This window comes from Podarcis erhardii (genome assembly GCF_964252035.2).
Source record: "Podarcis erhardii genome assembly, chromosome: 13".
In the NCBI taxonomy this organism is placed as follows: Eukaryota; Metazoa; Chordata; class Lepidosauria; order Squamata; family Lacertidae; genus Podarcis; species Podarcis erhardii.
The window spans coordinates 11,264,693-11,291,741 of NC_138502.1; the positions used below are offsets into that span (position 1 = coordinate 11,264,693).

The 27,049-nt window shown below is 41.9% G+C and overlaps 2 protein-coding genes across 3 annotated transcripts; both read right to left on the minus strand.

Annotated features, from left to right (window-relative positions):
* Window positions 1-1,830: 1,830 nt before the first annotated feature.
* LOC309326879 (uncharacterized protein) lies at window positions 1,831-21,235 on the minus strand. Its single transcript, XM_081835911.1, has 4 exons — window positions 20,042-21,235; window positions 8,328-8,406; window positions 7,500-7,566; window positions 1,831-3,026 (listed from the first exon to the last, which is right to left on the minus strand). Exons 1-4 carry the CDS (start codon window positions 21,016-21,018, stop codon window positions 2,071-2,073), a joined length of 2,079 nt encoding a protein of 692 aa, XP_081692037.1. The 5' UTR covers window positions 21,019-21,235; the 3' UTR covers window positions 1,831-2,070.
* On the minus strand, window positions 13,448-20,098 carry LOC309326614 (olfactory receptor 4Q2-like). 2 transcript variants are annotated; one of them, XM_081835482.1, is made up of 2 exons: window positions 19,978-20,098; window positions 13,448-14,477 (listed from the first exon to the last, which is right to left on the minus strand). In XM_081835482.1, exon 2 carries the CDS (start codon window positions 14,470-14,472, stop codon window positions 13,522-13,524), a length of 951 nt encoding a protein of 316 aa, XP_081691608.1. In that variant the 5' UTR covers window positions 14,473-14,477; window positions 19,978-20,098; the 3' UTR covers window positions 13,448-13,521. The 2 variants fall into 2 exon arrangements, with proteins under 2 accessions (XP_081691608.1, XP_081691609.1); XM_081835483.1 differs by lacking the exon at window positions 19,978-20,098 and adding an exon at window positions 16,470-16,617.
* Window positions 21,236-27,049: the final 5,814 nt, after the last annotated feature.

The window sequence follows — 27,049 nt, forward strand, 5'->3', positions numbered from 1 at the left end:
AGGATATTTATTAAGGTTTCCAAATTAATACAAAAACAAGAAAAAACATAAAAATAACAAAAATGCAAAAATGCAAAATTAAAAAACAATTAAAACAAATACAGTTTCCATTACTTATTTCCATTATTTCCCAGACCTCCTCTCACCTCCCCCTTTTGTATTCCAGTTCCAATTATTAACTCAGCAAATCCTTATTATAACTTATTATAACTTATTATAACTTATTATAACCTATTTCTCAACCATTACATTACAGCTGATAACCACTTAATTTCAGTCCAACATCATTCTAATCTCCATTAATTTTACAATGCCTCTGTAGATAATCTTTAAATTTCTTCCAGTCTTCTTCCGCCGACTCTTTTCCCTGGTCTCGGATTCTGCCGGTCATTTCTGCCAATCCCATATAGTCTATCACCTTCATCTGCCATTCTTCCAGAGTGGGTAGTTCTTGTGTCTTCCAGTACTTCGCAATGAGTATTATTGCTGCTGTTGTTTCATACATAAAAAAAGTTCTGTCCTTCTTTGACACCAGTTGGCCGACCATGCCCAGGAGAAAGGCCTCTGCTTTCTTCAGGAAGGTATATTTAAATACCTTTTTCAGTTCATTATAGATCATTTCCCAGAAAGCCTTAATCCTTGGGCACGTCCACCAAAGGTGAAAGAATGTTCCTTCAGTTTCTTTACATTTCCAACATTTATTATCGGGCAAATGATAAATTTTTGTAAGCTTGACTGGTGTCATGTACCACCTATATATCATTTTCATAATATTCTCTCTTAAGGCATTACATGCCGTAAATTTCATACCTGTGGTCCACAACTGTTCCCAGTCAGCAAACATAATGTTATGTCCAACATCTTGTGCCCATTTAATCATAACAGACTTCACCGTTTCATCTTGAGTATTCCATTTCAACAGCAAGTTATACATTCTTGACAAATTCTTAGTTTTAGGATCTAACAATTCTGTTTCCAATTTTGATTTTTCAGGGAGGTTTAAGTAGATCGGAGGGTGGTGCCAGAGAACCACATAGCTGAAGGGAAGGCAGGACAGGTGGGTTTTTGGGGTGAGATACAAACCAGAATGATACAGACAGAAGTGGGTAAAAAGAATAAATGGTTTTGGCTTTGAAAAGATGTAGTCCCCTAGTGAGGATTGGGTATAAAGAGAGTGATTGGGGGGGGGGGTTAGTTTCTGAAACAATGACTAAGCCTCCACCTCTGTAACTTTGCCAGATGAAATCAGTGATGAGAGGGTTAACACTGTACCTTATTGATGACACTGTTCTCATGAGTCAATCTGCATATTATACCTTAAATGGATTTCCCCACTGCTTCCTTTGTTCTCTTGGTCTTCCTTTTCCACTTTACTCAAATTGGAAAATGTCAAGGTTAGGGCTCTGTAGAGGTGGCATTATTTTCCATCACAGAGTTGGGCTGGGTGGGAGGGTTTAAACCTTGACAATTATCCAAGCATTGTGATGCTACAAATAAAATTATGTCTGTATGTCTTTATGTTACCCACTTCAGATTTCACTGCTGACTCTCTCACCCACCCCACCCCAAAATATTTGCAGAGCCACTCCTAGTCTTCTGGTCTATGGAGAAGCTCACCAACTATATTATATTTTTAAGTTACATACAACATTTCATTCTCTCTCTCTCTCACACACACACACACAACACCATTGTATTATCCCGTATATTAATGTTATTTATTTGAACAATGATATTTTGATTAAATATCATACTCAGTTTATTTGATTACATGTTGTATTTTCATGTGCTTGATCTCTTTATTTATTTGATTGCATAGGATGTTTTCATCATTGTCAGGGAGTAATAATTGTGATTCAATCTCAAGCTTCTGCATAGGAAAAGAAAACCAAAGTGCTATAATATCAGTTTTAAAATGAAATGTCATTGTTGATTAAGCATTTGCAGGTTAGATTTGTATGTTGCTGCTGTTGTCATTATTTAAATTTGTTATCCACCCTTCTCCATAAAAGCAAAAGCATGGCTGTTTAGATAGTTTCTTTGGAGGATATTCTGTGAAAGTCTTTAGAATCACGTCTCTACCTTCCCATCAGAAATTGTTTCCTTCCCTGTCAGCTTCCTTATTGCTGACTTCACATCTTTGTTTCTCAGAGTGTAGATTAATGGATTCAGCATAGGGGTGATGAGATTGATATTGTAAAGAACATGGGTCAGCTTGTCTACTGTGATAGCAGATAAAGGCTCAGTGTAGATAAAGATGCAGGGTCCAAAGAACAATGTCACCACAATTAGATGGGAGGCACAGACATTGAGGGCTTTGCGTCGTCCCTGAGGAGAGCGGATCCTCACAAGGATGGTTGCATAGGAGATCACCAAAAGGACAAAGCAGCTGGCTGAAATGAGGCCACTGTTGGAGACTATGAGAAGCTCAGTGATGTAGGTGTCAGTGCAGGCCAGCTTGATGACCGGTGGGACATCACAGAAGAAGTTGTTCAATTGGTTGGGCCCACAGTAGGGAAGGCCTATAGTGAGGAGTAATTGAACCATGGAGTGGATGAAGCCCCCAGTCCAAGAGGCTGCCACCAGCCAGCTACAGAGCTCCCTGTTCATGATATTGGGATAGTGCAGAGGCTTGCAAATGGCCACATACCTGTCATAGGCCATGACAGTGAGGAGGAACATCTCAGCAGCGGCCAAGAGATGGAGGAAAAAGAGCTGGGCCATGCAGGCATCAAAGGAGATGCTCTTCTTCTCAGACAAAAAGTCCACCAACATCTTAGGGGTTGTGACATGGGAGTAGCAAAGGTCTAGAAATGAGAGGTTCCCAAGCAGAAAGTACATGGGTGTTCTCAGTCGAGGGTCTGAGGTCACTGTCAGCAAGATCAGGCTGTTTCCTACTAGCGTGGCTGCATAGACTAGGAGGAAGAACACAAAGAGGGTGGCTTGGGATTGCCATGTTGGAGAAAGGGCCACAAAGAGGAATTCATTGACTCTGGTGTAGTTTCCTTTCAGGCGATCCATTTTGCCTGCAAAAGTGGAAAGAAGCATTTTTATTTATTTATTTATTTAATAAGAATATTGATAAGTGGCCACTTCATTAAAACAGATCATGGGGGTGGAAAATAAAATAACGAAAACCATATAAAATTGGCTGCTTGTGTGTGTGTGGGGGGGGAATGGCAAGCTATGACCAACCAACCAACCAACTAACTAAATAAATATATGCTGTATCCAATGCTATTCCTACTTAGAGTAGAGCCATTCAAATGAATGGCCTGCCATTTTCATTGGCTCTACCCTGAATAGGACTACCATTGAATTCAACCCTAAATCACAAAACATGGATCAGATTATCAAGACTGAATCTAATCAATTCTCTATAAGTGCTTGGTGAAACTAAAAATATTATCAACAGATGGAGAAGTAGCCATTACCATAAAAACTTTCAGTTGGTACAGAAAATAAATCAATATGCGATAACTGTGGGACAGTCGGGAAGGCTTGGCCAAGTGATTATACTGATCCAACCTGTACACTAGGGAAAATTTGGTCCTTTGAGTAACCTGGATCCAGGTTGTTTAAGCACTTTATTCACTAACAATAATACTGTTACCTCCAAGGGACTTTTTAAAGTGTGCAGTTGGACCTAGAATCTGGATGGCATATACGCAACTTAAATCAGGGTAGAATGTGCTCAGTGTTTATACTTAAAACAAACTGTCCAAATCACCTTCTTATTTTTGGCCGCAACCTCCTCCTCTTCACCATCTTCAGGCTGGTAACATTTTGCCCCATCCTTATAAATACTGCTAAAGTGATCCTTCCCCCCTGCTTTTGATGACTTTAGTTACCGACTAAGGCAGATTCCTAAATGAATTGTTGTTGTATAGCAGATAAGAACGACTAGTGTCTACGGAAAAACCATCACTGATAGAATGTAAGCAAGGATCGAACTATGCTTTGCAGTTGTTCAGAGCTTCAGAGCTGCTCTTCTTCTTCTTCTTCTTCTTCCTCCTCCTCCTCCTCCTCCTCCTCCTCCTCCTCCTCTTCTTCTTCTTCTTCTTCTTCTTCTGGGTGTCTCATGGGGAGCTGAGATAATGCCTGGTTAGCTCAGTAATATTCTGGCCTAGTAATAGAATGACATTCAGCACCATTGTAGTATGTTAATAAGGAGGTGCTCTGGCCAAATGCTGGGATGCAGCATTCTGCACTAGCTGCAGTTTCAAGTGTAGCCTTACATAGAGTGCATTGCAATAATGCAGGGGTCAGCAAATTTTTCCAGCAGGGGGCCGGTCCACTGTCCCTCAGACCTTGTGGGGGACTGGACTATATTTGGGGAGGGGGGATAATGAATGAATTCCTTAGCCCCACAAATAACCCAGAGATGCATTTTAAATAAAAGGACACATTCTACTTATGCAAAAACACACTGATTCCCGGACCATCCGCAGGCCAGCTTTAGAAGGTGATTGGGCTTATTGCCTACCCAGGCAATAATGCATTCTAGAAGTTGCCAAGGCTTGCTCGACTGTGGCCAAGCTGTTCCTTTCCTGGCAAAACCATAATAGATACATTATAGGGCCATGTTAGTCCTTCCACCCCTGACTCCTGCCTGGTTTCTTTGACCCATGATGGGGCTTCTAGGTGGTTTTTAAGCATAATTGCCAATTGACACTCATTACCCCTACAGTTCAAAAAGTCCAATATCAAGCCCAAAGTTCAAAATCATGTGAACATTTGAATTTCCAGATACAATTGATCAATATCTGAAGACTTTTATTTCCCCACTCTTCTGCCATACATGCTACACATACTGTATAGGTGACTGGAGTCATTTACTGGTGTAAGCTTTTGGACACTAACAGCAATTGCCTGGGACTGCCAACTTTCACAGGTTGAATGGCAATAGCAACAACATTTTAGGTATACAGGGTAATATCTCTCTGTCTGTCCATTCAATTATTTTATGTATCTGGTCTCCAGAATGTCAAGGTGTATACAGAATATACAAGGTGTAGGAATTGGTAAAACTGTCAATTTCATTTTAGCAATTTCCCATTTTTGCAGCATCCAGTTCACTACATTTCTATATCAGTTTGAGGGGATGCAAAATAATAATATACATTTGGGGGTGCCAAATGTGGCCTCATAAAGGCCTCTTATTATGAAAGATTACCAAGGTCTGCCCCTCCACAATTGGCTAGGGAACTACAAAGTCAAGTTTTACAAAATGTCAATAAACCTCTAGTAACTTCCAATAGAAACAAGATCCAGTTAAGCACTATATCCCTGGAACTACTCAGCGCTTTAAACGGGATGAGGGTAACAAGTTCTGTTTTCTTTATTTACATATTCATAAACAGCACTTACATACACAATATCGTAAGGTGGTGTATAGTCTAATTAATACCATAAAACCAATAAAAGCATCAATAAGAGCCAAGACACTGCTTGTCATGAGTTCTCTAGTGCAGCAAGGAACTGTTCTAGGCACCCATATAGATAGACTACGACAGTTAGTAGTGGGATGCCTTCTTCACTAAATTTTCACAGCATACAGTGTACCTCGGGTTACAGATGCTTCAGGTTACAGACTCTGCTAACCCAGAAATAGTACCTTGGGTTAAGAGCTTTGCTTCAGGATGAGAACAGAAATTGTGCGGTGGTGGCGCAGCAGCAGCAGGAGGCCCCATTAGCTAAAGTGGTGCTTCAGGTTAAGAACTGTTTCAGCTTAAGAACGGACCTCCAGAACGAATTAAGTTCTTAACCTGAGGTACCACTGTATTCAGTTCCTTACACAGAAAACTCTTCTAATGATCACTCATGATGGCAGTGGGTATCATTTAGCACTCTCCTAATGAAGCAGTTTTTAAGATATCTTCAGTAACTCTAGCAAACATGATTAACACCACAGTCCTAGAAAGGTGTGCACTGGAATGCAAACTTTATGTCATAATATTATACCTTGCATTTTGAGGACCCAGGTAGTTCTGCATCAGGACATTTTAAAATTCTATCCATATTGTACATTGGGGGTGGGGGATGGGGATAAGAGAGAGCTAATGAAATCAATAAAACTGCCACATTATACCTTATTAGTCCTGACAAATGTCAAATGTCTCCTTTAATAAGGTGATTGGGAGATTGCTATCAATAGCTGGCTTTTTGTGTGGTCCAAGGGATATCTAAGAGTAAGATCTCTTTGTGGGCCCTTTCAGGGTGTCATCATCTTCAGGTAGGATTCAGTTACTTTATGGCGAATTCAGATTGTACATTTACAGTTGTTTGGGAAATCTTGCACTCTAGACATGCTCCCCCCCCCCAAATATTTAACTTTTTTTCTGATAAGGAAAATGCGGAGGAAAGTATGTGGCAATACTTCCTTGATGCAATGTTGCCTAACCAAATTACAAATGAATTGGGCTGACTGCTCAATAAACAGGTCTTCTGCAAGTGCCCAGAAGCTCTACTCCCCACCCTAGCTAAGAATTGTGCAATTGAGATGCCTACCTAAGAGCAAGAGATGGATTTGGGACTCGGGAGTTAACAGGGTTTGGGGGGGTACTGGATTTCTCCCTGCGAACCTGATGTTGGCGGGTGCAGTGGTTCTTAGCAGTCTATTAGGGTGTTTAAGCTATTCCAGCACCTATGCTCAGCTTGTATTTTTGCAAAGAAACACACATATTACAAAATGCCAATAAGCTTCCAGAGATCTCCCTCCAACAGGAACCAGACCCAGGCAACCTGGTACAAGAGGCTGGGCAGACTTTTGAAATACACATACTTGCAGAAAGAGAAATAAACCCAATCCCAGAGAGAAGAAAATAGGAGAATCACAGACCCTTCTTTCTAATTGTCATCTGCTCCATATGAGGACTTGTTGTCTCAGTTTGATTCAACTGTGTCTGCCTCAGCAATCTTGGGGACTGGATGTGGTGTGTGAGATGAAGCAGCCAGAGGGTTGCTCTCCACCCATCCCCAGCATTATCACCACCACCACCATTATCCTTTATTATTTGCCCCCCCCCCGAAATGTGACCCAGAGCAACTTTGAAATGAAACCGCCATGTGCCACCTCAAGTGATTGTCTCACTTTGCCCTGCTTCTCTGTTTGACAAGCATCACAAGACAATTGAGAGAATTATGGAATAATCACAAAATGCAAAATCTCCCCCTAAAATCACTCAACCCCAAAGCATCTATCATCACAAATCCTATAACAGAGAATTAGAACAGGGCTGTCAATTGGATGCCACCCAGGGTTTATTCAACCCTAGCTCCAATCAGTCCCAGGCAACATGCTCAAGGATAATGGTAGCTGTGGTCCAGAAACATCTGGAGAACACATTAGCTAGCTGTGAATTACAAGACAAGTTCTAACCCTTTCTTTTTTTTTGCAAGCTAGTCTGTGTCTGAAGGAGGGAAATTGGTTAGCAAATTTATATCAGGTCTACCCCATCAGCCCTGTGTGTCTCACTTGCACTCTCTTCCTTACTCACTCTGAGGTTGCACAGGGAACATCTCTTCACAGCTAATCAAATCTTGGAGTGTGAAGTGAGAAATTGCCTTGCAGTGTCACTCAATGACTTTGAAAGCTGGCAAATGGGAACAATGAAAAGTCTTATTTAATTATCTCTTTGAGTCTTGGCACATATCTGTAGGCATTAAGGAGCTGGTGAGTGTGGTTGCAAAGGGAGTTTCTTTCCAAAGTTACTGCTCTAGTATTCCCAGTGAGAGAAGGGCAGTAAACTTTGAGAACTTGCAAAGGAAATTCTTCCTCAACCCAGTTTTCCTTTAATCTTCACTTAGCAAGTCCATTAGAATGGATTTGTACATTGCAACCACCTTCTTGCTTTACAAATCTGAAAGCAATCCACAGTGTTGCAACACCAGTGTTCACGGTGCTTTGCAGTATTGAATAGACCAAGACTCTGCCTACAGAGTGGTGTGGTGTAGTGGTTAAGAGAGGTAGACTCGTAATCTGGTGAACCGGGTTCGCGTCTCTGCTCCTCCACATGCAGCTGCTGGGTGACCTTGGGCTAGTCACACTTCTTTGAAGTCTCTCAGCCCCACTCACCTCACAGAGTGTTTGTTGTGGGGGAGGAAGGGAAAGGAGAATTTTAGCCGCTTTGAGACTCCTTCGGGTAGTGATAAAGCAGGATATCAAATCCAAATTCTTCTTCTTCTTCTTCTTCTTCTTCTTCTTCTTCTTCTTCTTCTTCTTCTTTCCTGTTTTGCCTTAAGTCATGAAGTGAGACTGGCTGCCTGTACTCTTCCCATAGCAGAGGTTCTGGTCTAAACCAATTTTAGTAGAGTCTTTTATTTACCAGAAGCAAGATGGTATAAATAGGTGAAGGTGAACTTGTGACCATGCAGCTCTCACTCAGAAAAATGAAGTAAAGGCACCTATAACAAAACAGGAACTTTATATGTTTATATAAGAGGTTGTAGCTTAACAGTGATGTTTAATAAGTCTTCACTGAAGATATTAAAGTGGACAGAGAAATGCTTCCTATGACTGGCTATTGTTTTACTCCACCCACAGAACACTTCCAGCCCCTCCAGATCTTAACACTTTCTTTAGGTAAAGAGAAAATTGTTTGGCCACAGACTATTCCTAATGCCAACACTAACCCACTCTGTTTCATCTATCCTATCTGAGTCTGCTCGGTTAGCCAGAGCCCACGTTGATCACAGCGCAGAGACACATGGTAGACATGGAATGCAGTCAGCTTTTTATTAACAGAAAATAACAACACAGTAGAGTCCTCTGGTTTCTCTTAATCCAGCTGAGATGTTGCTGAAATTGATCACTAGCCCTGACCTTTCCCCTCTAGCCTCTCACTCTGGATTCATCTCAAGCAGACAAAGGCTGTGTTGGTGGGGGGGGGGGCTCCTCCTCTAGACCGGTTTGGCCTGTTGTTCGGCAATGTGCAGGACTCTCCTCAAGCGGGGTGTCAGAGGGGGAGGAGAGCCAGCAGGATTGGGACTGTTCTGTTGTTGGGCAGCAAGGGCAACCTCTGACTCTTCTCTGTCTGAGTCTGTGCTCACACTGTGACTCTCAGTCTCTAACCCTATCCTGGAAGGCCCTCCTTCTCCTGACCATTCTTGATCACACAACTCCCCCCCCCCCCGTGCTTCTTGCACCACTCAGCTCATCCCTTCTGCAGACTGCTCTTCAGTGTCCCACCACTGTGATCCAGGATCTAAGTCATTTTCTGTGTCCTTCCTGAGGGGCTCTTGGGTGGGCAGCTTCCAATGCTCTTCCTCATCCAGCCAGTCCTTGACATCCCATTCCCCCACGCCTCTTGATTAGTTGATCTACTTGTCAGCTCCCACTGGCAGTTGGGTCACAAAGAGGCAGACCCAAGGGTTCTCCCTCACAACGTTCATATACATATATATCTGGTATATTTTTATGTATACACACTGCACCATATATTAGCAGGTTTATTTTCTTATTGAATACTTAGCTTATTGTTATTTTTTACAATAATATTTTAAACCTCTTTGTTTATCTGAGTATATGTGACATTTACATCACAGTCAGGAATTAACATTTGGGATTCAGTCAGAAGCTTGAAGGTAATCTACCTAAGAAATGGAAACCATACTGCCATAATATCTATTTTAAAATGAAGATTCCTTACTGTCTAAGGACTTCCTCCTTAAGTTTGTATTTTGCTGCTGTTATCATCATTCAGATTTCTTAACCACCATAAAATCAAAAGAATAGTTTGGGTCCTAAAATCATACATTCAAAGTTTCAGTGCCCCTCACATTTTTTTGAAACCACATCAGTTTAGATGGCTGTTTTTGAGACACTGCCATCACATATTTTGCCCAGCTTTGCTGTTGTGAAGGTCTTTATAAGCAGCAATCCAGGGAATCACATGTCTACCTTCCCATCAGAAATTGTTTCCTTTTCACTTGCTTTTCACTTGTTTTTATTTTGTAAAATGATTTTACCGTATGGTTCGTATTTTAAATTATCATAAACCACTAAGATAGATTTCTATGATACAACAGTATATAAATATATTTATAACAAAATAAAATAAATCTTCATTTTAGAATACTTGTCTTTATTTACAAATATACAGTTCGAGCAAATATGAAGGGACAGTTAAAATATGCATGCCTATGAATGGGACTTACTTCTGAGTAGATATGGATGGGATTGCACTGTCAGTCTAGATCAAATCCGGTGTGTTCAATAGGACTTGGACTAGGGAAAGAGTAGACTGAGTTGCATCCTTTATGTACCAGGATTTGCTTTAACTTTTGAGAGCATCAGTAGTACTGCATCAAGAAATTTTAATATTTATCTATATCGTACACTGGGGGTTGTGGTGCTGGCTGGACATGAGACGGTTGGTGGAAACAGGAAAAGCTGTTGGATAAAACCTTATCAGTCCTGAAAAAAATGCCAAATGTCTCATTTGACTGTGGAGAGGTGTGTGTGTGGCTGCTTGCTATCAATAGCTGCCCCTTTGAATGGCCAAGAAGTAAAATCTCTCTTTGGGCACCACCATCTTCAGGTAGGGTTCAATCACATGCCAGCAAATTCAGGTTGTGCATTTACATGTGATTAGGATGTCTTGTGCAACAAACATGCCTCCAAAAAATATTGCACTTTTGTGCTATGGGACAGACAAAAATATGAATTGACACTTCCTTGATGCAATGTTACCTAACCCCCCCTCGAATAAATCATGTGGGCTCACACTCTCTACTCTCCAACACAGCTAAGAATGGTGAAAACAATCTGTCTGAGAAAAGAAACTGCAGTTGGTGAAAAAAAGAAGGGGGGTAGAAAGAGGGACAGAGAAATGACTTTGGGGCTCTGGGATTTAACCATGATTGAGGTGCTGGATAGCTCCCCAGGAACCTGACAGAGGTGCATTGGACCTGGACAGTCTGGGGGAATATTTAGGATACAACTTCACTTGCACCCAGCCTATAAATTTCTGAATAAACACATATACTGGAAAATGTCAGCAAGCCTCTAGAGATCACCTTCCAAATTGAACCAGATGCAGGCAATCTGGTTTAACAGGTTGTGTAGGCTTTTCAAATACATAAGCATGCAAAAAAGAATGCAAGAATCCCAGAAGAATGAAAAAGGACAAACAGAGATTCCTCTTTCAGCTTCCGATAAATACTTTTCATTCCAGTTTGGTTTACTTTTGTCTGCCTCAACGATCTTGGAGAATGTCTGTGGTGTGTCAGGGGAAAACCAGAGAGCTGCTGCCTCATAGCAGTAATATTATCACCACCATCACAAGTATCTTTAATTAGCTGCTTTTTTCACAAAACCTAACCCAAAGCAAGTTATAAAATGGTACCAACATGTGCCACTGAGGGTGATTGCCTCACTTTGCCCAATAGCAGTAACAGCCCTGCTTTTGTGCTTGATAAGGACTGCTAGACAACTGAAAGAATTATGAAACAATCACAAGATGCAAAATGCCCCTCCTTAAAATTTCTCAAAAGTAGCTATAGTCACAAATCCTATAATAGAGAATTGGTGGCAGCCAGTGGGATGCTGCCCAAGGGTTATTCATCCCCAGCTCCAATCAATCCCACACAGCATGGTCAATGGTGATGGGAGTTGTAGTTCAGAAACATCTGGAGGGCACCTATCTGGGAATTACAAGACAGGTTGTAACATTTTTTGCAGCCTAGTTTGTGTTTTAAGGGGGGAAATTGCTCAGTGAATTTAGAGCACGTCTACCCCATCAGCCCTGTCCATCTCACTTGCTCTGTCCTTACTCACTCTGAGGTTGCATGAGGAACAACTCTTCACAGCCACTAAGATCTTGCACTGGGGAGTGGAAAGTGGCATTCCAGTTTCACTCAATGCCTTTGAAAGTTAGCAAGTGAAAATAATGAAAAGACTTCCTGATTTATCTTGGCAGGGCAAACTGATATGGTGAGTATGGCGGAGCTGAATGATTGTGGCTGCAAAGGGAGTTTCTTGCCAAAGTTACTGCTCTGATGTCTCCAGTGAGAGAAAGGCAGAAAGTTTTGAGGATTTGTAAAGGAAATTCCTCCCTGGTCCAGTTTACTTTTAATTGGCATCTATTATGTGCCATGTGTAAGGTTCCATGGTGTAATGGTTAGCACTTTGGACTCTGAATCCAGCGATCTGAGTTTAAATCTCGGTGGAACCTACTCCTTAGTTTTAAGGGACTACTCCTTAGTTTTTAAGGTTCTAAACCACAGAGCCTAGGGCTTGCCAGTCAGAAGGTCAGTGGTTCAAATCCCCGTGACGGGGTGAGCTCCCGTTGCTTGGTCCCTGCTCCTGCCAACCTAGCAGTTCAAAAGCACATCAAAGTGAAAGTAGATAAATAGGTACCGCTTTGGCAGGAAGCTAAACGGTGTTTCCGTGCACTGCTCTGGTTCGCCAGAAGCAGCTTAGTCATGCTGGCCACATGACCCAGAAGCTGTATGCCAGCTCCCTCAACCAATAAAGCGAGATGAGCGCCATAACTCCAGTCGGCCACGACTGGACTTAATAGTCAGGGGTCCCTTTACCTTTACCTTTTATGTGCCATAGGATGGATTTGTACTTTGTAAGCACCTTCTTGATTTAAAAATTTGAAGGGAATTGATGTTGTTGCACCATAATTGTCTAGAGTACGTTACAACATGAAAGAGAAAAGAGCTCTGCTTCCAAGGATCTTACAGTTTAAAAGAAGGAAGGGTAGTGAGAGATAAACAGGGAAAGTGCATGTAAATGATTTAGTAGCACCTGCTTGGATTTGGCTACAGGATAGGTGACAGAAGGGCATAGGGATCTAAGGGGTTCACAGAAAGTGACTGCTAGTTTCCCCTTCCATGTTCAGAATAGGCAATCTGGATCAGAACCATAGTGTGGGGAGAAAGGGTTAAAGACCATGCATGTCATGTCCCCAAAATAATTGGAGTAGGGTGGTTGTTTAGAAATAATTACTTTGGTAGTGTCAATGAAATATGTTTTTGGACTCAAGAGTGTTCCCAGTTCTACAACTTAAAATATCACACTATCAGGTTTATTGAATGTTATATATCAAAAACTGATATATTTGTTTAATACACATACTAAGTTTATTTAATTACAGGTTATATTCACAGGCATTTAACCTCTTTTTTATTTGATTGCCAATGATATCTACATTACAGTCAGGCAGTAATAATAGGGATTTGAGCAGAAGCTAGCAGGGCTTTTGCATAGGAAATGAAAACCATAGTGCTATAATAATGCTTTTTAAAAATGAAGCCTCCTTACTGATAAAGGACTTGCTGATTAAGCCTGTAGGTTCTTATTGTTCTTGTTGTTAATTAGATTTCTTACTAACTCCTCGGCATTAAAAAAGAATATGATGGGTACTTAATTCATATTTCAAATGTGCCAAAGCACATTTTTTAAAGATCAGTCCAATTTTTATCAAAAATGGTTGCTTTCAACACTCTCCAATTACATGCTACACCCAACTATGCTGCTGTGAAGGTCTCTATAAGCAATAATCCAGGGACTCACATGTCTACCTTCCCATCAGAAATTGTTTCCTTCCCTGTCAGCTTCCTTATGGCTGACTTAACATCTTTGTTTCTCAGAGTGTAGATCAATGGATTCAGCATGGGAGTAATGATATTGATATTGTACAGGACAGGGGTCAGCTTGTCTACTGAGATAGTGGATAAGGGCCCACCGTAGATAAAGATGCAAGGACCAAAGAACAATGTCACCACCATTAGGTGAGAGGCACAGACATTGAGGGCTTTGCGCCGTCCCTCAGGGGAGCGGATTCTCACCAGGATGGTGGCATAGGAGGTCACCAGGATGACAAAGCAGCTGATTGAGATGAGGCCACTGTTGGAGACTATGAGCAGTTCAGTGATGTAGGTATCAGTGCAGGCCAGCTTGATAACTGGTGGGACATCACAGAAGAAGTTGTCCAATTGGTTGGGCCCACAGTAGGGAAGCCCTATAGTGAGGACTAACTGGACTGTGGAGTGGATGAAGCCCCCAGTCCAAGAGGCTGCCACCAGCCAGCTACAAAGCTGCCTGTTCATGATATTGGGATAGTGCAGAGGCTTGCAAATAGCCACATACCGGTCATAGGCCATGATGGTGAGAAGGAACATCTCGGTAGCACCCACAAAATGGAGGAAAAAGAGCTGGGCCATGCAGGCATCAAAGGAGATGCTCTTCTTCTTGGACAAAAGGTCCACTAGAATTTTAGGGGTTGTGACTGTGGAGTAGCAAAGGTCCACGAAGGAGAGGTTCCCCAACAGGAAGTACATAGGTGTTTGCAGTCGAATGTCAGAAGTCACGGTCAGCATGATAAGACTATTTCCTACTATGGTAGATGCGTAAACCAGGAGGAAGACCGCAAAGAGGATGGCTTGGGACTCCCATGTGGGGGATATGGCCATCAAAAGGAATTCATTTATTCTTGTGTGGTTTTCTTTAAGGTGCCCCATTTAGCCTGTAAAAGGGGAAAGGAAACATATTTTTTTATTCATTCATTCAAAAATATTTTATAAGCTGCCAGCTCATTGAAGAAATCATCTCAGTGTGCTATAAAATTGCTAAAACATCATAAAATAGGTTCCTTGAGAGAGAGGACAGGAAACAAGTAAGTAAACCAAAGCTAAACCCATTTTTTTCCCCTTTCAGAGTAAACCAATTGAAATGAATGAACATGACTAGCTTTCATTTGCTTCTAAGTGAAGGGGGTACTTTTGATTCACTTCTCTATGCATGAAACATTTATTCCAGAACTGATCTTCTGCATAGCTTTTTCTGGAAGATGTTTGAATAGAATATATCGTGTTAAAAAGCCAGGGATTTTTTCTGGGGGTACTCAAGGTTATGCAGTACTGACACCTTTCTTTCTAGAAGAAAAGCACTGTTTAAAACCACCACTTTATTTCAGATCCTTTTATCCCTTATTTACTCAAACCTCTGTTGTTGTTGTTGTTGTTGTTGTTGTTGTTGTTGTTGTTGTTGTTGTTGTTGCTGCTGCTGCTGCTGCTGCTGAAAACTGTCATTTTCTTCTGTGTCCCTTCCTTCCCACTTTGCTCAGACCATTTCCATTATTTAAAACTGCTATTTTCTGTTCAGTGTCTCTTCACAACTGCTTTGCGCAAACTTCTGCTGTTATAGAATCAAAGAATCATAGAACTGTGGAGCTGGAAGGGACTCAGAGAATCATCTAGTCCAATGAAGAAGAGTGAAAATTGATGTTTTAAACTTTTCCCTTTTCCATTTCTCAGTTGCCTCATGTGGGAAAGATAAAGGATACAAGGCCCTCTAATATTCCATTGTATCTACTACCATCACTCCTGGTACCATTTGTTGTCTTTAACATAAGGTTCTAGATTCAATGTGGTAATTTAGAAAGGATATTTTAAACATCCATATGTGCACAACATCCATCAACTGAACTTGAGATTCTCTATCTGAATAAGCAAAGTGACAGCTTGCTCTTAAGATTCTCAGCAACATATATCAGTATGGGTTGAATACACAAAGGGGGCTGCAGAACAGGAGAAGGTATGGAAATGATGGTGATCACACAGAAAGGGAGAACTAAGAAGAGAAAGGGGAAGGGTGGAGAGATTTAAAAAAGAAAGAGTGAAGCTGAAAATGAAAGTGGAAAGGGGGTTGCCAACGTTTCCCCCCCCCCACAAAAACCCAGAGTGAATAGGAGGAATGGGAATGAGGTTGAATATGAAAGCACTGGCATAGAAAGGTATACAGCATGGGAGTTGGGCAGAATGTGAAAACAGTGCTTAGATGTTGAAGTCTTTGGGAGGGGGAAGATACAAGAGATACCGTACATGCAGTGGTTTGTGTGCAAGAGAGGTTGTAGAAAATGTGAGGCAAGCATGAGGTGAAGGTGAAAACAGAGGAGCAGAGCATTTTGTGCTTACAGCAATCAGCAGACAATTGACAGAATTGTGGAATGGTCACAAACCACAGAATCTCTGCCTGACGTCTCTGAACTCAAAATCATCTATCACTCCCATATCCTACGGTAGAGAATTTGAATAGATATAGCCAATGGAATGTTGTCAAGATGTTAATCAACTCCAACCAACCCAGCCAACACATGGCCAGCGATGATGGAAGTAATAATAATAATAATAATAATAATAATAATAATAATAATAATAATAATAATTTATTATTTATACCCCACCCACCTGGCTGGGTTTCCCCAGCTACTCTGGGTGGATTCCAGCAAAATAATAAAATACAAGAATTTATCAAATATTAAAAGCTTCACTAAAGAGGGCTGCCTTTAATCCAGCAGCATGTGAAAGGCATAACATTGATAAGGTCTGAATTAAAATATAGATTCTAAACCTTCTTTGCAACTCAGCTCGTGTCTGAAGGGGGGTAATATTTTTTTAGCAAATTTGAATCTGAACTACCCCATCAGCCCCATCCATCTCACTTGCCCCTTACTCACTCACTCTGAGGTCACTTGAAGATTGCACAGAGAACTTCTTTCCACAGCTGATCCAATCTCAGTCTCAGAATCAGCATTCCGGTTTTGCTTGATGACTTTGAACTCTCCATGCCAGATGGAAAATGGGAACAATGAAGAGGATGCTTGATTTATCCCTTTAGATCTTGGCAAGGTAAACTGGTGCTATGGGCATTCAAGAGCTGGATGGTCATTGTTACAAAGGGAGTTTGTTTCCAAAGTTACCACTCTGACATCTGGCTCTGGTGTCCCCAGTGAGGCAAAGGAAACAAACTTGGAGAACTTGTCACCATCTGCAAAGCACAGCAAATTCATCCTCATGCCCTGTTTAGATTTGATCTGAACTCACTAAACCCAGCGGAGTAGATTTGTGCAGTGGATTAGCCTCCTTGTTTTACAAATGTTAAAGAAATTGTTTTGTTGCATCAGCAGTGTACACAGTGATTCACATCCTAAAAGAGAACAGGCCTCTGCCTCCAAGGAGCTTACAGACTAAAACTTGATTCAAGAAAAACAAGGAAGGAAGGATAGAGAAGGAAAGAACAGGGGGAAACAGAGAACAAATCTTTAACTTGGGTTCAGCTACAGGACAAAACCCTAGTGGGCATTGGACCCCCTGGAAGGCCAAGATTAACCCACAAACCAGAGCTCCCCTCTCCCGAGTTGGAGGAAATTTGTTTTCTGCTGCTCAGGAGGGTAGGATCCAAACCAACGAATTCCAAGTAAAAGGTGGGGAGGGGGCTTGTCTGATAGTATGAGCTGTGCAACAGTGGAGCAGCCTTCCTTAGAAGGCACTGGACTCTCCCTTCATTAGAAGTGTTGAAATATAGGTTGATGTCTGCCTATCCCTACCAGGGATGAATATTTATTTATTTATTTAACTTTGATCCTGCCATTCCTCAAAGGACCTTAGGAAAGCTTCTGTGGTTCTCCCCCCCCCCCACCCTGCCCTGCCCAATTTTATCATCACAACAATCCTATGAAGAGGTTTATGCTTAGTGAAAAGGCCTCTCCTCCTTCTGGAGGGGAGGTGTTGTGGGCGGGAGACGATTTCCGCATCGCGCAGGGGGCATTACGCCCCCTGCCCCATCCACATGGCTGGCACCCCACGCCCCAGGTTGAGCACCCAATCAGGCGGCTTGGTGGGGGCGTGGTTTGCTGCTCAAGATGCAGCCACGCCAGCCATTCAGCCCATTTGCTCACGGGTTCATCTTTCAGATCGGGGAAACGACATTTGGCTAGGTAACATCGTCAGCAGTATTAGGGATTGGTTACAGCTGTGAGGGTATTGGGGGCAAGCCTCTTGGGCTCGGGTGGCAGTTAGGCATTGGAATGTGTTGCTGGTGTGTGGAAGGGCAAGGTGTGGCCATCGCCTACCCCTTCAAATTTGGGTATTCCGTTAAAGGAATCCGGCGGTCATGAATCCTGTCCGATGCCTGTGTCATGGGGGGGCCATGGCATGACCCTCGGTGACATCGGGGAGAGCTTTTAGTTGTATTAGCATCAACAGGCTCCCCCTACTGGTGGTTAACCCCTCTGCAGACTCACCCCTCTTTGAGTGGGTGGAGTCAAATCTTCCGTGGTCCAATGCCTAAGCCAATACCTTCTCTCTTGCTGTAATCAATAAAGTTGTGGCCTTTTCTTGCCCATTAACCTTATATTCTGTGTCCATGTGTCTTTATTCCACCAAGCGGGGGTCGGGTCCTCGAACCACAACAACCGGTCCCATTTTACAGCTTAGTGAAAATCAGTGTGATTTTAAAGTGGTGGAAGCTTCTAGGCCTTATGAAGATTTTTGATTTTTTTTGAGAGAGAGAGAGTGATGCATAGAAGGAATAAAATGAACACCATGGGATAACTGGATGTGCATGATAAGACATATAAGAACATTTATTTGCTTGCAGAACGCACTGCACTTTAAGCTTCTAAGGGGGGAGGAAGGAAACTTAGTAGAGTTGTGTGTGTTGAGCTGGTAATTCCACCTTCTGAATTAAACAGTGGTGAGGGTTTATGAGGCAAGCAGCAGACAGAGAAGAGGAGATTGTTCTGGCACTTTCTCATGCCGTGAACAACTTGATGCAGATCACTGTCATGTAGAAAAATGAGTGTTACTGCACTTTTATGGACTGGATCCCGAGCTGCTGCTTCTTTCACAATATATATGTTAATGCCAATGTATATTGAGCAACACGGGACATGGGTGGCACTGTGGTCTAAAGCACTGAGCATCTTGGGCTTGCCAATTGAAAGGTCAGCGGTTCGAATCCCCACAACGGAGTGAGCTCCCGTTGCTCTGCCCCAGCTCCTGCCAACCTAGCAGTTTGAAAGCACGCCACTGCAAGTAGATAAATAGGTACTGCTGTGGTGGGAAGGTAAACAGTGTTTCCGTGCCCTCTGGTTTCCATCACAGTGTCCCATTGTGCCAGCAGCAATTTAGTCATGCTGGGCATATGACCCGGAAAGCTGTCTGTGGACAAACACCAGCTCCATTGGCCTGAAAGCGAGATGAGCCCCGCAACCCCATAGTCACCTTTGACTGGACCTAACCGTCCAGTGGTCTTTTACCTTTATCTTTTATTGAGCAATAATGTATATTTGTGTACAACTACCAGTCATTGTACAACACATGGAAGATATGCACATAATCTGTTTATGAATGGGAAATTGTGTGTACTCCTCTCCCATACATATTGGGGGACATGCATATCTCAGCTACATCTTATACATTCTCCAGACATTAGGCATACTCTCTAACAGACTTTGAGGGGTGTGCATGTGTCAGACCATTTTGTACATTCTCCAGGCATAATGTGTAATGTCTGTGGTATCTTAATTTCATTATGCAAACTCTCCAGCAGGCCTCAGGTAATGTAGACATCTCAGTTTTTATTATTTCACAGCAGGGTTTTGTATTCTGGCATTGAAAAGATTTCTTCATTTCACACTGCTTAAGGACGTTAACACCATTTAAAAAACAAGCTTACTCCATGAAACTGAGCTCAGTAGAACAATAGAGAGAGCTTATTAATAGTTCACTTAACCAACATGTACATCTTTAATATAATTTACTTACAGGAATTTTATCCCATGTACTTGTTGAAAGGCAACTGATAATTTGTTAGATTTTTTTTAAAGACTGCTTCTAAAATTTTATTTCACAGGAGTCTTTGAAATAAATTTATTCTGTTATAGAGCACACTAGAATTTAGTTGGAATTTACATGATCAGCTTTAATGCAAAAAAATTATGCCATTTTCAGTTAGAATTTTCCTATAATTTCAGCGTAAGTTAAGAAACGACTATTCATGAGGTAATTGAATAGAATATTTTATATGGATGTATTTCAATTCAATCATGTAAGAGTGTGAATGTGTAGAGGCAGAAAGGGGTTGGGGAGATCAATCATAAGCAAAAGAAGCCACTGGAAAATTGTGGAGAAATGGTGTTTCCTAGTGATGTTTCCTTATTAAAACTGACCATATCTTCTCACCCTTGGTCATGCAAGGAAGACCCCAGGATGACTACCATTCTATTGATCTCATGTTTCCTTGCACAGGAGGTATCTGTTGACCACCTTCTTCATAGCTGTGGTGATCTCCTTATTCCTGAGGGTATAAATAATGGGGTTTAGGAGTGGAAAGATTATTGTGTGGAAGACAGAGACCACCTTGTCAGGAGCATATTCATCAAAGGGTCGGGCATAGATGTAGATGGCAGGGGTAAACATGAAAATGACTATGGTGATGTGCGAATAGCAAGTGGAGAGAGCCTTGCTGGCTGACTCACCAGTGGTGTTCTTCTTCAGCATGGTGAGCAAGAAGATGTAGGAAACCAAGAGGGCCACAAAGCAGACCACAGAGATGAGGCCACTGCTGAATATCATGACCATCTCCTCAGCAAAGGAGTTGGCACAGGTGATCCTAAGAACCTGGGTGATGTCACAGAAGTAATTGTCCAATTCATTGGGTCCACAGAATGGAAGGCGGAGTATCAACACAACTTGGATGAGAGAGTGGACAAAGCCCCCAGCCCAAGAGGCTATCACCAATAGGATGCACAAGCGCCGGCCCATCATAGTGGAGTAGTGCAAGGGACGGCAGATGGCAACGTAGCGGTCATAGGCCATGACTGTGAGCAGGAACATCTCAGAGGCACCCACAAAGTGGAGGAAGAAAAGCTGAGCAATGCAGCCCCAGAAAGAAATGATCTTGCGCTCAGCCAAGAAATCAACTAGCATCTTGGGGGCAGTGATGGAAGAATACCAGATGTCCAGGAATGCCAAGTTGGCCAATAGGAAATACATGGGTGAGCTGAGATGAGGGTCACTCCGGATGGTGATGATGATCAGCACATTGCTTGGCAGGACAATCATGTAGAAAGTGAGGAACAGGGCAAAGAGGAAAAGTTGGACCCCACGTTCATGTGACAGTCCTGTCAGGATGAACTCAGTCACTTGGGTGCTGTTCCTCAGACCCTCAAAGTGGGTAGACTTCAGCAACCTAAGTTTGGCCACTGCTGTGGTGTCCTCCATACCTCAAGTGAAGTTTAAGTGATCTGCACCTAGATAGGAAAGGGGGACCAGAAAAGAAAGAAAGAGGAGTGGGGAAAGAGGAGGAAATAATGAAGGAGCGTCTCCACCCCCATTGTTCAGTCCGGATACTGAGGTCCAGCTCCAAGGGCCTTCTGGCAGTTCCCTCACTGCGAGAAGTGAATTTGCAGGGAACAATGCAGAGGGCCTTCTCAGTAGTGGTGCCCACCCTATGGAATGCGCTCCTATCAGATGTCAAAGAAACAACCAACCAACCAACCACCACCAGCAACAACAACAACAACAACATTTTATTTATACCCTGCCCTCCTCGGCCAGGGCTGTGCTCAGGGTGGCTAACACCGAATATAAATTACAATAAAATGTAATAGAAAAAAAAGAAAAAAACAGTTAATTAAAATACAGCTTAAAATACAGCTATCTGATGTTCAGAAGACATCTGAAGGCAGCCCTGTTTAGGGAAGTTTTTAATTACTGATATCTTAATGTATTTTTTAATCTCCTGTTGGAAGCTGCCCAGAGTGGCTGGGGAAACCCAGCCAGATGGGCAGGGTATAAATAATAAATTATTATTATTATTATTATTATTATTATTATTATTATTATTATTAACCTTTGAATTAAAGAAGGGCTTCTCGGTGGCTGCTCCAGGACTCTGGAACTCCTTCCCTGGAGAAGTTAGACTGGCTCTTTCCTTCCCTGCAAGTGAAGACTTTCTTATTCCAATAGGATTTTGGTACCTGACTGCTTTTAAGGAAAGGATGAGTGCTGTGCTGCTTTTATTATAATTTTCTGTATGTTTTAATAGATCATATATCTCTTGTTTTCTATGCAGTGATGGGTGAGTGATTGGATCAATAAATAGACACATGAGTAGATCAATTTACCCTAGTCTTTTTACACACACACACACACACACACACACACACACACACACACCACCCCATATTATGATTATGATTATATCCCACCTTTTCCCCTGACAGGAACTCAAGGTGACATAAAGAAGACAGCACCAGCTTCCTTTGTTCTTATTTATGTGTTCCTATGACTTAGCATAACCCAGCTTCCTTTGTTCCTTAATTCACCAAGGACCTGATTAGGTGCCAACCACACCAAATAAACCTCATTTTTACTTTTTCGTGGTGTTTCACCCTAGAGCTCCACTTTACATTTTCAAACAAATCGCCAATATAAGGGAAAGTAAGAGGGAATCATAGAATCATAGAATCATAGAGCTGGAAGAGACCACAAGGGCCATCAAGTCCAACCCCCTGCCAAGCAGGAAACACTATCAGAGCACTCCTGACATATGGTTGTCAAGCCTCTGCTTAAAGACCTCCAAAGAAGGAGACTCCACCACACTCCTTGGCAGCAAATTCCACTGTCAAACAGCTCTTACTGTCAGGAAGTTCTTCCTAATGTTTAGGTGGCATCTTCTTTCTTGTAGTTTGGAACCATTGCTCCGTGTCCGCTTCTCTGGAGCAGCAGAAAACAACCTTTCTCCCTCCTCTATATGACATCCTTTTATATATTTGAACATGGCTATCATACCACCCCTTAACCTCCTCTTCTCCAGGCTAAACATGCCCAGCTCCATTAACCGTTCCTCATAAGGCATCGTTTCCAGGCCTTTGACCATTTTGGTTGCCCTCCTCTGGACACGTTCCAGTTTGTCAGTGTCCTTCTTGAACTGTGGTGCCCAGAACTGGACACAGTACTCCAGGTGAGGTCTGACCAGAGCAGAATACAGTGGCACTATTACTTCCCTTGATCTAGATGCTATACTAGAGGGAGCTGGTGTCATCACAGGAGCCAACTCTTAGGGGCCAAGATCCCTTCAGTTCCCCTCCCAAGTTGATGGGCATTGCCATTCAAATGGTGCTTGTGCACTGCATCTCATGAGTGGGGCTTACCTGGGCTCCCCCCACCGTTTTATTCAAGTTGGCACCCTTGGGTGTCATTGTGTGTAGGAGGGCAGAGAAGAGCAGCGGTGCTGAGTGTGTCTGCCTCTCATCAAAGCAGCAGCTGTGACATTAAAACAGAAAAGTATTTGTAAGCTACTCTGAGCAGCTTCCTATGGGTAGGGGTTATAAATCTTTATATTAAAGTGGCAAGCCTGATATTGAGGACCTCATGGAAGATGTTCTAAGTCAGCCAATGTGATCCCTTTCAGATGTAGTTGGACTATAACTCCACCTGTAGCACCATGTTGGCTATTCCTGTATTTAGACAACAGAAATTACTTCTGTGTCTTTTGCTGTCACTTGAACACAGGAGCCAAAGGTTCATCCGACTGGCAGCAGCTCTCCAGATTTTCAGAAAGGTCCATTTTTCCTAACCCTATCTGAACATGTCAGGGGCTGAACCTGTGACTTTCTACATGCAAACAGATGTTCTGTCACTGAGCTGCAGCGCTTTCACAAGCATGTCTCTGTCACACCCCCGTAAGAGCTCCTTCCTAAAAGCAACAACAGAGTCTTGCGCAATCTTAATGACTGACACTTTTATTATGGTATAGGCTTCCATGAACTCAAGACTGCAGAAGCTTATGCCCTAATCAATGTATCAGTCTCTAATGTGCCACTAAACTCTTGGTTGATTTTGCTGCAATAATAATTACATGTCTATAGAGATTTATAAAGAAGCGTTTGGATTTGATATCCCGCCTTTCACTCCCTCTAGGGAGTCTCAAAGCGGCTAACATTCTCCTTTCCCTTCCTCCCCCACAACAAACACTCTGTGAGGTGAGTGGGGCTGAGAGACTTCAAAGAAGTGTGAGTGGCCCAAGGTTTCAAAACATTCCTGGTTTAGCTTATTTAGGATGTGTTCAATACCTCAGGCAAATTGGCTGAAATACGAACCTATTACTCTCCTCTCATTTGGTCCTTTCTCATCCATTAGCTGTTTCAACATTCTTGCTCTCTGATTTCTTTCCATCCTAATATCTATCATCAGCCTTCAGTCATACCTGACTAATACTTTACACACACCATACTCACTTCTTAGTCACACATCTTTTTCTGACCTACTTCAGACAAAACTCCCATTAATGAGGGGCGACCCAAAAAAAATTAAAAACAGTACGTCCTAGCATCAATTCTGCAGAGTGCTATAGAAATAAATTTCTGAAATCAAAGAGGTATTTCTTCTTCCTGTAGCAATCATACTCTCTGTAGGAAAAGGCATTACCTTAAAACAAAGGGCATCCTGTAAGCCTTTTATGGGGAAGAATCACTCGCAGGACTATAGGGACTATGGATTAGCAGAGTCTGCATGGCACCTACCAGCTAAAGTGAAGCCACTTCTTTCCACCAGCACAGCATTTGCTCTACCTGAGAGAGCATCTTCTTAGCAACATATGATTTGATCTACAAAATGCAATGCCCTTAATGGGCTTGGAAGTTCTGGATCGGTTGGGGCCCAAGAGAGCATGAGCGACTTCTGGGCGACATGCAGGTTGCAAGGGGAATTATTAAAAGTGCAACTTGGGTTTTCCCATGGGGTACTCAGAAGGAAAAAACTTTGAGGAGCTCCCCTGGCTACTGAAAGTTACAGTGGGAGATGAGAAAGGCAATGGGCCAGCATCCAAGAATTCCCTGTCTGATTCATTATATCATCGCAACGAACCTGTGAGGTAGGTTAGGCTGAGAAGCAGGGCCTAGCCCAAGGTCATGCAGTCTGCTTTGTAACCAAGCGGGGTTTTGAACCATGGTCTCCCAGGTCCTAACCACTATACCACCCTGTCTGTCAGTGTTATGTAGGGATTGAAAAATTTGTCAATTTCAGTTTCCCTCAGTTTCTCATTTTCCCAGTGTTAATTTCAGTTCCTTCCACACAGTTCCACAGTTCACAACCACCACTACCCTTAAAAAAGTCACCACAGAAATTTGCCAGCATTTTGGTGCACATTTTCCCCATACATATATGCATATATGGAATGACATTTTACCAAATAAACACATTTTTAACAACCTGTAATGCATTTTTTAACAACATGTAATGTATTTTTCGATGTTCTTTTCACCAATAGATGCAGTTTTACACGTACATTCCCCTAAAATACAATGTTGTACTCTTTTGCATAGGATTGCATAGGATTACCTTTACCTTTTTTACCTTTACCTTTTGCACTGGTAGTTTAAGATTTCAGCAGGAGCTGCTTGGTTTGGGATTAAGATGGAATGGGAGGTAGAGTGGCTTGCTGCTGATTCATCTGTTTCTTAATAATACAGTAATACACCCACACCCACACACCATACTTTTCCATGTATAAGACTAAGTTTTTTTCCTTTAAAATTATGCTAGAAAGTGAGGGTCTTATACATGGGTAGTGCATAGGATGGACGTTTGACTGGTTTCTGCCGCGGCTGTCAGTGGCTATTGGGCATGTCATTGGTTGCTGCATCAATGACTGGTGTTGATTGGCTGACACTGCAGCAATTGGGCGGGCCATTGGCAGCTTCTGGCGGAATGGGGACAGACGAGAGGTGGATTTTGTGACATGTGCCACCTCCCCCCATTTTCTTAAATTTGAATCCCCCAAAACAGGGGGCATCTTATACATGGGGATGTCTTATACATGGAAAATTACGGTATGTAAGAAACCAAGTTTTCCAGGAAGCTTACAGTAATAATAATAGTAATAAAAACCTAGAAGAACAGAAACGTATAATACAACATAAACTGGAATGCAGAAGCAAATTAAAAAAAGCACAACTATCTCAACCTTGAAACAAAAAACATACATGGAGTTGTAGTGTTGTTGTTGCTGTTGTTGCTGTTACTATTGTTGTTGTTATATTAAAAATCTATTTATTTAATTTTCCAGATTAATATTTACATTCACATAATAACATAATATATAAAAACAAGATTCCCAAGAATCCCTTGGACTTCCCTCCTCCCTTTTGTAGTATTATTGTTAATACTTTCCTTCTGCATCTTTTATATTAATCCAAATTTGTGTATCTCCATTATGTCCGTAGTTCATTGTTACATTACAAGTGTTATTCCAATCCCACTAACGATTTTAACTGTTTACAATGGTTTTTAAGATAAATTATAAATTTCCCCCATTCCTTATTAAAGCCTTGGTCATCCTAATTTCTGATTCTTCTGGTCATTGTTGCCATTCTGGCATAGTCCATCAACTTAATCTGTCATTCTTCTCTGGGAGGGACTCTGTCTTCTTTCCAGCTCTGGGCTAATAACATCCGCACAGCCGTCAGTGCGTACATAAATAATCTTTTCTGCTCCCTTGGAATTTCTGCACATAACACATATTTGATCCTGTTTTATACATTATTGCTAATTTACTTGGAGTTAGATACCATCGATACATCATTTTCATATAATTTTCTTTCAAACGTACAACATGCTGTAAATTTTAAAATCACATTTCCATAACTGCTCCCATGCTGCAAATTGTATATCATACTCAAAATCTTTCACTCAGTGTATCATTGCAGATTTAACCTGTTCATCTTTTGTAAACCATTCCAGTGAAGTGGTATTATTAATAATAATTACATCATTTTGTTTGGCTCAGAGGAGAGCCATTGAAATTCTCCAAATATTTGGCACCATCAATTTTGCCTACAACATTGATGTACGTAGACAATATTGTACAGTATTATACATCAGCCGTTCAGGATTTCAGGCAGGGAATCGTTCCATGCCCTACCTAGTGTTGATGGTGACTGAACCAGGGACCTTCAGTTTTGAAAGCAGATGCTCTCCCACTGTGCCACAACCCTTCCCTTAATGTTCAGGCTGTGAATGCCATTGCTTATGTAGCAATGCTAGGAAAGATGCTAGGTCTGGGAAATTGTGGTGGATGCAAAGTGGTGTGGAAGTACTTGTTATCCATAGCAGTGGTAAAAAACAAGTAACCTCAGGAAAACAAGAAGGGAGTTATTTCTTAGTGCCACTTGGAAAGGTGAGGGCCCCCAAACCCTGAGAAACCATTAAAGAATTGCTTTCCTATCCCTTAGAAAATTCTGGGATGTGG

Excerpts from the sequence above, each read along its gene's own strand:
- LOC309326879 (XM_081835911.1), bottom strand. The coding sequence starts at position 21,018 with ATGGAGGACACCACAGCAGTGGCCAAACTTAGGTTGCTGAAGTCTACC. Across the intron at positions 8,407-20,041 it reads GTGGTCAACAGATACCTCCT|GTGCCTTTACTTCATTTTTC; the intron begins GTGCAAGGAAAC and ends GTTTTGTTATAG. Across the intron at positions 7,567-8,327 it reads TTTATACCATCTTGCTTCTG|GCAATTTCTCACTTCACACT; the intron begins GTAAATAAAAGA and ends TGACACTGCAAG.
- LOC309326614 (XM_081835482.1), bottom strand. The coding sequence starts at position 14,472 with ATGGGGCACCTTAAAGAAAACCACACAAGAATAAATGAATTCCTTTTG.